We start from the raw sequence: 15220 nt of genomic DNA on the forward strand, positions 1-15220 counted from the left end.
TGTATTATTTTCATTTTACGTAATGGAGAATGCTCTTCCACTCTCCACCTTGTTTCTACACCCTGCTGCCCACCGCTCCCCCCTCACTAACACCAAAACACACCGTGCAGGCACTTTACCACAGAGCAAGCAGATGTGGCAATTGACATGCCATAGAAATAATATTTGTGTTTTGAACAACATAATAGCAGCAAATGCTGCATGGTGTGAGCCGAGGAAGTTTGCACGAGGGAGTGGCACCTGAGGAACCACTCGGTGAACATACAAACAAAGTGCTATAATCTGCACTGGGGAATGCTGCATTTAGATATTTTTCTCGAGGGGAAGAGGCGGGGGCATGTCGCAGGGAATCCCACTTTGCCACAGAGACTAATGTTGAACCAATGTTGGGCCCGCGTGGGACATTGATAACGAATGGGATCAGGAATTGAGAGCACCATTAAATAAAATGGAGCATGGCTCCCTTGATGGTTAAAGAGACGTGTCTCAGCAGGGCATGTGGTGATGAAATATCCCATTGCACTGAGCGCTTTGCCAGAGGCCTGCAGGAGACAGGTCTCTATCCAGGCATGCTTCCAAGGTGAAACATGCATTGGCAATGCCAACAGCTTTGGCCTTTGTGCAAGCATGGGAAAGGCATTTGCCAGGAACTGATATAGAGGTGATGACTGACTATTTATGGTAGCAGCTGCAAAATGGTGTGAGTACCTGGACATACAATAGCAGTGGCTGGCAAATGCCTAATTGTTACGCACATGCCGAAACTGTTGGCTTTGCCAGTGCTTGTTTTTAACACAACTTCACTGAAGGACATGCATAGTGATTATAAATCGGGTGACTGAAGGCAGACCTGGTTAAGACATTTTTATTACACCAGTAGCACCTTTACAGCTCCAATTAAGTCATTGGGCCTCATTACAAGCATGGAGGTCCAGGAACTACGGTACTGGTAAGCATGCCAGTACCGTAGTTCCCAGACCGCCATACTACGTGCTCTGCTCGCGGGTGCCATTTCACCCTCCAGGTTTTTCCTGGTGGGTGTAATGGCACCCGCGAGTAGAGCTCGTCGGATGCACCGGCACAACTCTGTATGTGTCGGTGCATCCGACCTCCCCATCCCCATTCAGTCAGAATGGGGATCTGGAGGCCCTCGATTCCGGCACCCGCAAATAGGCAATTACCGGGTCCACCGAGCTCGGCATGACCCGGTTCTTGCCCATTTGCGGGTGCCGGAAGAAATGCAACTCCGGCGGCAGTGCTACCGCCAAAGTTGTAATGAGGCCCATTAACTTTGAAAAGACGACTTAGAAAAGCACTGGCAGGTACTTCAGTGCAAAGTTTGACAATGCTTGATTAAAGTGAGCTCAAAGAGTTTCTAGAAGTCTGTGTTTTGGGTGGAGAGGGGTGCAATAAGTGGGTGGGAAGGACCATAGGAATTAACATGACCATGGGAAGTCAATGGGTGTGTAAATAACCAAACAAAACCTACAAGTGTTGTATCTTTCCTTGTATGCCATTTTTCCCTAGCTGTACTCTAATGTTTCAGCTCAATAGCCAAAACTAAAAATGAGTACCATGGAAATGGGAAACAAGAACCTCTTCAAATGTCTAGAGGCAAACCAGTTTGTTGGATGTGCAGTATATTAATAGTCATTAGTATTATTATTGTCAGAATCAAACTGTGGGGACAGAATGTGACTTTTGGTGGAATACTGTGGCCAATTTGAGGGCTGAAAAAGAGGAACACATGATCATATAGAAAATGAAAGAAAAGTTTTCAACTTAAGTTGTGAATATTTAATTCAGTGTTGGTGTAGGCTTATAGGAATAACCACGATGTAAAGAATGTCCACCGTGTTTTGAATGATGAAATTGTACTTTTGTTCATGAGAGTGAATATATCTTTGAATGTATTTTCAAACTACATAGATTTTGAAATTTTGACTAAAAGGAATTTTTGAAAAATGGTTTAGTGCATTTAAAATGAGAAAAATATGTTATATTTGGGTTGGCAGTTGAATAAATCAAGTCTCTGTACTTTACAATTATACCCAAAAGTCAGTACCCAGATCTTCATATGCCTCAGGAATTGCATTGCCTCCACCCAGCACTGAAAGTCTGAACCTCCATCCCACAGAGACTGGATGCGTTCTACCCGGTCACTGATCTACGATACCGTTCAAGGTTGACTAAATGGCATCCACCTTGACTGCTTTACACATCACCTAGCCCGACGGCAAAATAATTTGGGTCGCTATAGACAGCAACAGAAGGCCCAAACTGTCTGGTACCAGCACCGCCTCCTCTGAAAGATAAAATTCTTCATTGTACTCGAGGACCTCAGGACAACAGTCTAGACCCTGGTCTTCCACATCGACGCGGGAAAAGTTCTACTCACTGGTGTTACGGCAACACATCTGGCCCCACTTAGGGACGCCCTACACGCCACAGCACAACGCATCACAGGAAATAAGACATTCATCCATATTTCTCCCATCCTAAGGCCACTGCACTGCGTTCCTATCCCAGCCTGTCTACTCCTTAAGGATGCCTGCATCATCTTTAATGAAACCACCGCTTGCACACCTGCCTACGCAGCTGCACTACTCTGTAGCTCAGTTGGGTTGTGCACCTCCAGAAGAGAGGCCATCGTTAGGCTCATGATTGAACTGGCACTGAAGGAAAGAACCAGGAAACCGGCCTGGTCTTGCTAAGACCTTTCCTACTGGTACACCTTTCCTGTTGGCAAATCGGACCACACATGCAGTTCAGGAAGGAATTTAAGACCCTACTCTTGAGTCACTACATAGGTGCCACATAGGTTCCTTGTATTTCCACAACACATCCCATCCCCAAGGCCAGAACATACCCTGTCACACATATTGTAACCCCGCCCTGACCTCATGTGTTACTCAACAGCATGAACAGCTCTCCGTTTCTTACCAACCAAGTTTGCGCCATATGGCATCCGCTTTCAAATACAAATAGGTTAATTGAAAGCAAAGGTAACTGATCTCAAAATGACGGTCAGAAGGAATATTGATTTTAGTACTTCTTATGTTTTTCGTTACTAGTAGTGAACCTGACTAAGTCCTGTCAGGGATGAAATGTGTGATCTTATGTTTGCTGCCAGCTCAGCCAGGCTGCTGTGAATTGATCCTTTCAACCCCTTGTTATGAAATTCAAATAAATGGCCTTTTCTGCAGAATTGAGAGATGGAATGCTGGAGCGCTTGTTCAAGCTGTGGAGCTTGCTGGTAATATATTACACATATACATACATATATCAAATCGTGTCCACTTCTTTCATGGGTGCAAGCGATATAGCAAGCCAAGCCGTTATCCTTTATCCTTCATACCTTCGTTATCCGTCATAATCCAACAAGCATGCGTGGCAAACCGCGATGTCTTATTCCACACGCCACAAAGAAACTCTCAGCCCCAGCTCTCCGTTTAATAAACCGATAATTCAAGGTCAAAAACAGCAGCAACGTGCTTTGCCATCCACACGCTTCTTCTCAAGGGCGGTGGCCATTTTAAATTGGAGGGAAATGGTCCAGGTGCCAGTCAGTGAAGATGGTGGTGGTTCCGTTGAGCTTGTCATTTGTTATTTTATTTTTCAAAATGAGACTACAATACTGTTTTTAAGAAAAGTGCCCAACCTTATGGAAAGTTTGGCGAATGTAGAGGGGTCTTGAGTGGTCGTTTTATTCCCAGGGTAGATTAGGGTGTCCTGCAGTGTAGGTGTAGTTCCATGGTGACGGGAGGAATTTATAGTGGGGGGGAAGAAGGAGTGGGGAAAACGGCGGAAGGCCTAAAGAAATGGCAGAGGAGGGTATATAAAATATCTCAGGCATGCAACCACACCAGGTGTCGCCTAATGCTGGTGTATACCGGACTCGATTGCATTAAGTTTTAGAAAAAGGAATAATTATTGGCTCTGTTCCTTACCATCTCCCAATGTTTCGGAATCCCATTCCTGGCACCATGGTAATCCTGTACTCAGAACTAATGCTTCCGCGTCAAGCCACAGTAAGTGCGGTCTAAGTCCACTGTATTTACAGGTCTCTTGGTCACATGCCGTTCTTTTACACCAGCCAGGCAGTGTTTAAAGAAACATTGCACTACCCCAAAAAAGCTTCTCTTTTGTATGCGTGTAGCTGGGAGGATAGCTCAGCAAGTTAAGCATCCACCTTAGTCAAGGGGCCAGACTGCAGTCTCCAGGTTTGTATCTCGACAGTGCCGACTCAGCCTTTCATCCTTTGTGCCAGACAAATTGAGTATCAAAAAACTGTGTAAAAATGACACTTATTAGTACAGTGCTTAGTTACGGGAGGAATCGGCCCAAAGCGTATATAAGAATGTGATATCATTGTCACAATTGTTTCTAGTTACAGCCTTCGACGACCATATGATGTGCACCACGTGGGAGTGGATTCTGGAATTCGGAATTCTGTGCATATCATCGTTTTGCAGCAAGCATTGGGGTTTTGGGATTGCTGAGCTCTCTGCAGTGGTAGACGTGTACCAAACAAAGTAGTGGAACTGTGGTCTCTGCCGGGAGAGGGTAGGCGGAAGCCTAGTGCAACATGTGACAAGCGTTACGGCCCGGGCATTCCAGTAGTCTATGTGACTAGTAACTAAGGCTCCTATTCCAACTTTACACTTGCAGAGGGACCTGAACGGACAAATCCTTTATATAGAATGTGAATATGGTCGTAAAAAGTAGAGGAATGGTAAACAGAAATACGTAAAAGTAGTGGAACACCGCTCCCGACCGTACCGGCTCACTTCGATCACTGCACTCTTGCAACTTACAGCAGTTGATGGAAACGCTCTTCCCCGCCTTGCGCACTCCGAAAACACTCTTAGCTGTGCGTAACCTTTTACACTGCACTCTTTGAGTGTAGAAAGATACCCACACAATCATGTTTAGAATTGAGTAGTTGGTTTAGTTCATCACCCAGACCATCTATGATCTGCATTACAACAGTGTCAAATCGACAACTCCTCTTCAATCACGCACATTCGAGAAGGGGTAGTGCCGGGACACCTACGTGTCTCCGCAAACACCCATGGGGCTGGGACATGCTGCTGCGCCCAGAAGAATATCAATGATGAATCCTTACTTTTTCTGGGCTAGACATTTAGGAAAAAACTCACTTTTGCTAGTGGACTTTGAAAACATTTTGTCCTTGTTAATTTGTAAAAACTAGAATGATTTTTTTACAACAGAGTGTTGTTATTGGGTTGGGCAACAGGGTTTAGGTTTTCTGCATTTGAATAAAGTGCAAAATGAACTTTTCTCTAATCTATTTTTGGCACATTAAATGACCAGTCTTGGGAGGATAGCTAAGGGGCAACATGCTCGCCTTGGAAGCAAGACGACACAGAGCACCACAGGTTCGATCCCCGAATCCACGCTTAGAAACCTCTGGGTATTAATCGCGTTATAAATATCCTATCATATCATGGTAAGTATTTAACTGGTTAATAAATAGAATTTCACTCACTCACTTACTCGAAACAAGTACATAATGTTTTCCTTGGACACGATTCGAAGCATTGAATGCTTACAAACTGCCAACCATTTCTCATTTTGTACTTCTCTGAAATATTTGCTTAAGCGAGTATTCAATTGTCACAGCAGCAATATGTTGTGATGGCTGTGACAGATCTGAGTAACCATGTTTCCTAATGTGTATATACTGTATCCGGCTTGAGGGCTGGAAACATGTTGGATTTCCAGGATACCCTTCGTTAATATTCATGAGATAAATTAGCATACAATGATTCTAAATGTATGCAAATTCTTTCTCATGAATATTAATGAGGGATATCCTGAAAACCTGTGAGGATTCCTGCCCCCGAGGCCTGGAGTTGGACAACCATGTGTATGCAAATCAATCACTCTAAGTGTTGGACATGAAGTCTCTTCTTGTGTGATCTAACCAATGCTTCTCTTTCTGCTTCTCCTTCACAGATACTGCGCTGGTCGTCAGTGTACTGACCACAAATGACGACAGAAGTACAAGGAGGGACTATGTCCAGCATGTCTCAGGATTAGAAAGGAGCCAGGAGAAGAGCCAAGACAGCAACTGTGAACTGCTGCCCGAGCCTGTAGCAACCAAGCACTCTTTCCCACAGGTTCTGCCGTTGGCCCAACCTCGACTGTTGGAGCCTCACCCACAGTCCCCATCCCTAGTCCCTATACTGATTGAGCATACGGGGTCTCCCACACGGCCGCAGCCTGCGGCTGCCCCGCCACCACACCCACCTGCGGCACGTGACATTCTCCAGCCTTCGCCTCCACCTCAAGTTCAGAAACCGGCCAGGACGCGTTCACCGGCGCAATCAGTTCATCTTCCTCCGGTGCAACCTCGCCCCCCATCACAGACCTTATCGCAACCCCTGTCAGCATATAACAGTAGCAGTTTAAGCCTAAACAGCTTAAGGTAAGGGCATGAGGCATGATTCAGTTTAACGGAAACCATTTAAAAAAACATGTTTTTAATATGATATTTGATATTAATGCTGCATTTTGAAATCATGGAATATTCACAACGAATGGTCTATAAAACCTCCATTGTTTTTCTTGTCCAAAAAGTTAATAACTGCAATTCATATGGCATCTTGTAGGCTTTTCACTTGGGTCGCTTATTGGAGTGAGAGAAATGCTCATCAAGGCCAGTTTTACAAGTGGGTGGTCCTCAATTTGGATGTCAGATAAAAGGTTTGTGATTAAAAGTGGAAGTAAAAGTAATGGAGACAAATCACTACATTTAATTAGTTTCAGGGGTGAAATCTGTAAAATGCCACCCCAAAAAATGAGGCACTTCTCCAATCCCTCTGCCCTTTGGGTGTCTTAGGTAAGCAGTAATTCTTCAGACCAATTCCAGTTGACGTACACTTTCTGCCTAAGCTGCCAAGGGCCTACTAGTCTGATACAGATGGGGCAGCACCAAACTCAATGAACAAGACAGTGAACATGAACTAAAATGGCAGCCAAATGCAATTCACATTTTTCATGTTGTAAGAATTGTTGAGTGGAGTGCTCTCCTTGGAAATCTGTGTTCAGCCTGCAGGAGGCATGTTTAAATCCAGGCATGGGGTGACTCAGCCTTTCATCCTTTGATGTTGATAAACAGGGCACTATGAAAAATGGAGTAACAGTAACACATGTTATTATAGTACTAAGAAGCAGGAAGGGGTCCAGCATGAAGTACTGTATACAAATATGTAAATATTATTATTGAATCACAAAGGGGTTTAAGAGAGTAGCATTTTTATAATAAATGTGAGACACTCAAATGGGTATTCTGTTCCAGGATTCAAGTAGTCTTCCTGGTCTGCTATTAACGTAACATTTTGTGCAAACTTTGCTTTTTTAGCTCATACCATTAGACAATACATTCCCAGGCCTTTTCTCACTTTCTTAACTGGGTATTTCAAATAATTGGCAAATAATCATTTTGTTTAATTGTAAGTGCATCTACAGGCTCCCACCGCCCATGTAGTGACAACAGTATTGATGCCATATTACCCAACGGGGAGGACTGACGCTGCTGTTAACGTCCCACCACTAGGTGTGGAGCCAGCCTCAAAATGTTGGGGGGCTGGAGGACTGTATTAACACAAGTATACGAAGAGGCCATGAGTGTTAGCCTAATACCCAATGCCCCTGCAAGTGCCTGCATACCCACTATCAAATGTGCCTTTGCTTTGCGCACAATCGCCTACGTAACCCTCGGCATGCATTGGCTGTCTCTCTGCTCCCAAATGAACGGGTGGGAAAAAGTGAAGCACAGAGGTCAGTACCGATATGTTACTTTGTTTCTATGTTGTTTCATCCCCAGTTATTTTTCAATGAGTGTTTTGACAAAATGTTTTTTTAAACACATTGAATTAAAAAAAAATATTTGAGGGATTGTCGCCCACACCGAGCTCCCCTATTAATTACTGTTTATTCACCCCCTATCCTTTATATACCTTTACCCCCACCCCAATATTTTTGAATGAGTTTTTCATTGAAAATGTTTCAACAAAAAATTAATTGAAAAAATAACTGGGATGAAACAATGTCATTCTGTTACTTTTGCTAGGAATTAAACAGGGCACCTTCTTCAGGTGATGTGAGGTGATTACAGGTCCCAGCATAGCAAGCAAACATGTATCAGTATCTCACTGGGAACTGGATGTGTTGCCTGCAGGTCATACTTAGATCACTTCAGCAGGTGCTTTATCCCATTAGGTAGTCCTATCAAGTTACAAACCTGGGATTTGCAAGTTACACACACACACACACATACATACAAATAATCATTAGGAGGTGTGAGCCACCTGAAAGCCATCTAGCGCAGTGACGTCTTTGGCGTTATCACGAGGGGCCTCTTGTTAAGGGCAGTCTCTTGTTCCTTTCTCTGCGACTGTACCTTTTGACTGCTTCCTGTGAATGGTTGTTTAGGCACTCTCTGCCCTCACAGGTGAGAGATCTCGCAGGCCCGTGCTGTAGCACTGCATTCTTTCCCATAAGTATCCTAGCTCAGTGTCGTGGTAGAGTGCTGTCTTCTGCCTTTAACTTCCTCAATTTGCCCTAACCGTTGCCTGGCTGCACTACTGCCTGCCACTGAATTTAAGAGCCCAAGTGAAGCGAGGGTCCCTTAATGTGGATGTTTGCAGTGAAATCATCAACAAGAAAAAAAAGAGTTTGTCATATCCAAGCGCATTCATAGTTAGTTCAGATAAGTTTTTGTTTCCAACTGTTTATTTAGTAAAGAGTGTTTGTGTAATGAATAGCATGTGATAAAGGACAAATGGCGGCTGCTTGGGGGCGGGGCATGCAGGACTCCGGCTGCTCGAAATGTGGGCTCACACTGTTGAGTACTGCCCATGATCTGAGCAATCTGATTGGCTGTGTGCCCACCCTAGGGTGCTAACTAATCTTCATAGACCCACACCGAAGGCCATATCGGGTGTATATGGCCCTCAAAACTGAGATAAAGGCCTGAGCGCATAGACCCAAACTGAAGGCCATATCGGGTGTATATGGCCCTCAAAACTGAGTTAAAGGCCTGAGTGTAGCAATAGCGTTTAACAAGATTTACTGGGCCACAATGTCTTGTAAGGCCCAAGGGTTGTGGTATTAACCAGTGTCCGTCTGGAAAGTATAACGTATAAGTAAGTTATTAGTCTTGCGGGTTACAGCCACTTTTCCAGTAACATTGGAATGTAGTGTCCACAGGCTATAGTGGTTCTGATAGCCCACAGATTGTCCAATGAGAGCACTAAGTGAACAGTCCAAGGGTTACAATAACAATTATTGTCAATTTCAGTGAAACAACCAAAGACATCAAATTAATTCATTTCTTTGTCCTTAATGTATTACTGAAAAGCTTTGTTTTCTTTCTTTAAAACAGCAGCAGCCGGAGCAGCACTCCAGCCAAAAGCCAGGCACCGCCACCCCAACATTCCCATCATTCTTCACCGTCCCCCTTCCCCCTCTCTTTACCGAGTCACAGCCCCCTACACAGCTTCACCCCGACCCTCCAAACTTCTCCCGCTCATCAGCATCACCCCAATATGTTTGCCCCTCCTGCTGCTCTACCCCCTCCACCTCCATTGACTTCAGGGACGCTGCAGGTTCCAGGACATCCAACGGGCAACAGCACTTACTCAGGTATGAGCGGGCAGCGGCGATTCGATTTAATACATTTGGCGTAAGTGGAGTTAGATATGTTATCCCAATTTGCGGGCGATGTTACGCAATGAATGCCACCTAGCGGGGCTGTTTATATCTCTGCCCACCGAGGCAAAGAGCCTTCAAATCCACCACCTTCTGGGCTGGTGGTACAACTGCATGTCACCATGACAATGTGGGGCTATATTACAGAAACATTGCTCCAGTGCAAGTGCAGTTTTGCAGGGTGGTAGCACTAGGGCAAAACACATGCAGTGCATTTTAGCACCAGGGCTAACTTTGCTCTGCTGCTTAGTCTGATCCATATTAGCACTGACCGGGGGTAAATAGACATTAAAAGAATAGTGTTCTGTTTTTTTTCAGTAGGGAAGTGTTTGTCCTGGTGCTGATACCATTCCAGGTGTACCAGTGAAAAGTGTCTTTGATCTTGGCCCTCATTGTTTTCACCAGAATACCTAAGAGGTGTGCCCTTCCATTGGGAAAACCAAACTAGTCGAAGTACACTGCTCAACCCCATTGGTCGACACATAATGGCTGGTACAGAAATTGCCTAATAAATTCATGAATAGGCTGTCATTCTAATGACTGAATGTAAATGAATCCCACCTCTGCTTCATAGACAGCCTGAAGTTGTATCCAATAAACCAGTAAAAGCGTAGGATAGCTCAAGGGCAACGTGTCGGCCTTGGAAACAAGGCAAGGTGGTGCAACACAGGTTCGAATCCCACTCCTGAGTTTAGAACCACTCCCTGGTGTTAAGCATACTGTAAACGAACAATACAATAAATAAATAAATAACATTCTAAAAATACCAGCGATATACTTCATGCATTTGGTTGGTTTAACTTATTGGCCAGATAACTTCTTCTTTAGAAACTGCTGGAAACACTCTCTGCTTAATTCTCCGCCTGCAGGTGCATATTAGTGCAGATTGCTTTCTCGGGAAGGCATATAGTTAGTTGAGTGCCCAATGTATTCTTTGGGACATGGTTATGGCAGCAGCAGAAATGAATATGTTGCATGCTTTCGCTTTAGACCATGGCCCGCTTGAATATTCCTATGTCTTGGAAGTAAGTATTGAGCTCACAGGTGAATTACGTGAAGGTTTTGATACAATCACACATGGTTGCATGGGCTTCGTTTTAGGGGAGTCAAGGATGTTTGTCCCCCCAACTTTCGTGGCACTCCATTTTGTCCCCCTCATTTGGAAGGGGCCCCTTTCCTTTAGATGCCCTATCCCCTCCAACATTTTCAGCAAAGTGACTTCACAGCATGGTTGGAGCAAACGTCAGAAGACCCAGTGGTGTGCAGCTGCCACAATCTCTAGATGATTTTGTGGATGTTTAAAATAAGTCATGAATAAAAATCACCTTATGTAGTAGTGTCCAGAGGTTTGAACATGGCTGCACAAATGAGCAAACTAGCCTGTTTTCACATACTGCTGATTATGTTGCGAACTAGTAGAAGGGAACTTTACACCATCATTAGATGGGCTTTGGTTGGCTGGAGCTATTGCGCATAGCTTTTGTTTCAACATTCTGCTCTGTCATATCTTAAGCACTCCAATTCCATGATCACCTCAATGGGTGATGTGTTTAGAGAGGCTGGTCTTTGGATACTGACCTGACTAAACAGTCTTCCTTGTACAAAGGTTGAAAACAGGCCAGAGAGATAATATCTGCTTTAATAATAGGTCCAAACTGCTTGTTTGTATCCATGCAATCATACGAGCTGACGTCTTTGGGAGGCGGGATTCGAGGGGTTGGGGGATCCTAAGGATACCCAAAAATGTCATACATATATTTGAAACTGAACGCTGCAACATTGGTGGTTGCTAGGTGCCTAGCGCAACACATTCCAAAAAAATGGTTATATGGGTGTTGGTCAGCAAGTGGAATGTAGCCAATGATTCACAATGTCAATCTCCTTCTACACATTATCAGTTACTGGGATTGTGATGCTTATGAATGATCCTACACTCTGGCTGTTGCCATTCCCATGTGTCTTAAAAATCCTCTCCTGAAATTTCAAGTCACTGTTATATCATTTTGTGGCCCAGGAGATCACATGGCCAGCAGACACCTTGTCTTCAAGAAGGACGAGGCCTAGTTATTCTAGCAGAGAGAGTACTCAGAGACAGAATAGCCTTTTTAGTAAGTGTTTCATGTGAACCACGTGATGATGGTTCTCTGGGGTTTAGGTACATGCCATGTGGGGCATTATAGTTGTGTGTGGTTTAGGAAGATGGGTGTAAGGTCTGCTGTAAATCAGCTTTATGAAGTGACTGATCAGGAACCCAGGACTACGTTTAATAAACCCATGTGAAATTGGTTGTTGAAAGGATGAAAATGCATCACTGCCCATAGATACCCTAACTAGGTGACTTCCCAAAGCAGGAGAACAACATGCCGGGAGCAGTATTTCTTCATTTCCCAGACCTTAAACTGTGCGTCTCTTTCTCTCTCATCTCTAGAAGCGTGTATATGAATAGTGCCTGGCCTAACTATACACAAGCATCACATTCATGGCACCCAAGGAGGAGCTGACTAGTCATAGCCAATCAGGGTGGTTTGCTTGAGTTACCTTACCAGTGATGGTGGTCGGGGTTAATACACCCATATGCATTGCTTGTATATTAAAAAAATGTAAAAATCATGTATACCTTCTAGAAGAACACTAGGGTACTTTCATATACCAGCATCAGTATACACTCTGGTGCACCAGATAACCAACCTTTTAGATTTAATGCTTGGGTGTCAGCTTGTATTGTCGAGCTCTAGTCTGCCCTTGGGGCCCAAGTGCCTCTGACTCACTCACCCCTATGGCAGGGCCAATGATGGGACATCATGCTGCTTTGCGACGTATGATGAGTCCAGTGGGTGGACTCATGGGATACGTTGACTCTGGTAAAAATATAGGCTACACCCAGGTTTGAGCCGCTCCCCTTTCGAGTCCCAAAAGGCCATATTGGTTCTAGTTTGTCTTTCCATACATTTTTGACAATTGATGCTTTGGATTCCGTGGCCATAACCAATGTCAATTTAGCATCTAAACCCTTCCGCCATCTCTACTAATGTCAGAAAGCCTCTCCTGTCTATTATCCGATCCTGTCTATTAACCGATGGGCTCTTCATTATTTCATCCGAAAGAAATGATTATAGCACATGGATAAAGCTTGGCTCAAAATAGGATCGTTCCACAGATGCAAGTTATCCTAATTGGCACCAACCATTCAGCTTGCATCGGTATTAGCATAATTGACCTAAAAACATTTGACCTAAAACATTTTTCGGTCAATGTCGACTAAATATATGTATGGTGGTGGGTAAGGGTATAGATAAGGTTGAGGGGAGGTGGGGAGGGAGGTTGCAGGGTTCTCCCCCACATTTTAGACTGAAAAAAACATCAAATAAATTCGATCAAATGTGATTAGGTCAAATGTTTTAGGTCAAATAGACCCAAACCCTTGTATCACCCAATTACAGGTCGTCATTGGGTTGGCTTGAAAGACACTGAAGAAAGCACACTTTTTTTTGTCGATGTGTATGATATGAAACACTGATCCGCGCATTCATGATGTTGAAAAGGGTGCAGTGGGAAGTAGTGTCTGCTTGGTAGTGCAGAAGAATATATGAAGATCGGGTATTCTTGCTCTTGCATCCTCCAGTGTCTTTTAAGACTCCACAGAGTTATGTAGGTATATGAGTGCAACGTTTTCTTGGACTAGGGAAAGTGCCCAAGCCCCCCTCTAAGAGAAATCTGTTTTTAAAATGGAATTAATAATAGAATTGGCAAATGTTCACTGAAAAATGGCAATGTTCCTGGTGGTTGCTGGACCACAAGGAATATGTTAAACCAAGGATGGCAGTAATCAATGTCTCACCTCTTGCTTGTTTCAGAGCGAGACCTTCTTCGGCAGGAACTGAACACGCGCTTTCTGGCTTCGCAAAGTGCAGACCGTGGTGCTTCTCTGGGCCCGCCACCCTACCTGAGAACCGAGTTCCACCAGCACCAACATCAGCACCAGCACACGCACCAGCACACCCACCAGCACACCTTCACGCCTTTTCCACACGCCATCCCGCCCTCGGCCATCATGCCCACACCGGCACCACCTATGGTGCGTACCCCAGGCAGAAATGTGAGGATAAGTAGAACATACCTTTTTTTTTTATTGCCATATGTATTTTAGTTGAGTAGTGTTAAAAATGAAGGAAGAATTTGTAAAGCAACCCTAATATTCCATCCGCTAGTGAATTTGGGAAAAGATAACCATTTTAAATGGCTTTCGATGAATAAACCATATGGGTCTGTAGTACATTTTGCCAAAGATGCCGATTGTATGTGTTTGTCTTTGTATCGCTTTGTGTCCTTTATTATAGATCTTCTTGGAAATGATATGCATACTTTCATCAGAGATCCCTCTTTGCCAGAGGCCATTTTGCTCAGCGATGTGTTCTGTGCTCGGATCTGTTTGGCACAGGATTGAATGTTGCTGTGCCCAGCTTCATTTAATCCTGCTGGCACCGATGACATTCTTGTAAACCGCCGGGATCTCCCAAAGCTGATGGCTAGAACTGTGTGATAAATTGTTTCTTAACCACTGAGGATTCCTCAGGGCACCAGTGCATTTCAGCTTTTCCTGCTCACCTTTGCCACAGCGGAAAGGGACCCATCTTATGCAAGTTAGTCTTGACACTGCATTAAAGGGAGAATTCCAATCTGAACTGTTAGCCCACGCCACCTCTGTGCAGGAGCGCAAGCTGCACCATACATGTTTCGGACTTTTGGGGATTCTTCAGGGAGGTGCACCTTAAGGTCCCATGCCGAGCACGCACGGCATCCACATATAGGGAACACCTCTCCTACTTCAGGCGAAAACCAAGAAGTGATAGATGGAAAGGATTGGGCAACTGACCAGGGTTTTAATGGCATAGTGGACACATTTGGTGGGATTGTAACCTTCGCTCTCTTTTACAAGTAGCTCAACATTTTGTGTTGCTGAAACAAAAATGCACCCCGCAAAAACAATCAATAGATTCCTGTTAAGATATCTTGAATGACCACCCGATGACTGGCCACTCTCAAAATGAGTACGGCGAAAAAGCTTTGCTGTCTGCATCCAAAAGAAATTGAAGGGCCTGGCTTTCCAGTTGTATCTCACATCTGCTTGCACTGGCCTCATCAAATTACTTTTTCTTTGCAGCTGTATCGCATTTTAATGGGATGTGCCAGAAGCTTTATAGGGCTCATCTTTTAAACTACATTTTGTATGAAAAACAGATCTAGGGCTGCCATAAAAATGTCTTTTTTATGCATTACGTGCACAATTTGGTTTTACTTATGCCATAAAACTGCCCTGATGCATGGAGAAAGGCAGCAAAAGTCACTCTTTCATATTGCCTCTTTTAACTGTGCAGGTCTGTCTTCCATTCCCTCGGCTGATCGTTAAAGCAAGCGCTGGGAAAAGGGGTGCACTTTAGCTGCCGCCATGTTGGAATAGCAAAGTTTGTTTGTTTGTTTG

At 44.2% G+C, this 15220-nt stretch overlaps 1 protein-coding gene across 4 annotated transcripts in view; it reads left to right on the forward strand.

Annotated features, from left to right (window-relative positions):
* The window catches only part of AUTS2 (activator of transcription and developmental regulator AUTS2), a 183179-nt gene that overhangs the window by 120069 nt on the left and 47890 nt on the right, over positions 1-15220 (forward strand). For 2 of the 4 annotated variants that reach the window (XM_069614764.1, XM_069614766.1), the window contains exons 2-4: positions 5983-6454; positions 9416-9675; positions 13596-13837. In XM_069614764.1, coding sequence (XP_069470865.1) covers positions 9579-9675; positions 13596-13837 — 339 coding nt within the window. In that variant the 5' untranslated portion in view covers positions 5983-6454; positions 9416-9578. The remainder of the gene's footprint in view (positions 1-5982; positions 6455-9415; positions 9676-13595; positions 13838-15220) is intronic. The other 2 variants (XM_069614767.1, XM_069614765.1) reach the window with 2 other exon arrangements.

This window comes from Ambystoma mexicanum, chromosome 9, assembly GCF_040938575.1.
Source record: "Ambystoma mexicanum isolate Mex_15411 chromosome 9, UKY_AmexF1_1, whole genome shotgun sequence".
NCBI lineage: Eukaryota > Metazoa > Chordata > Amphibia > Caudata > Ambystomatidae > Ambystoma > Ambystoma mexicanum.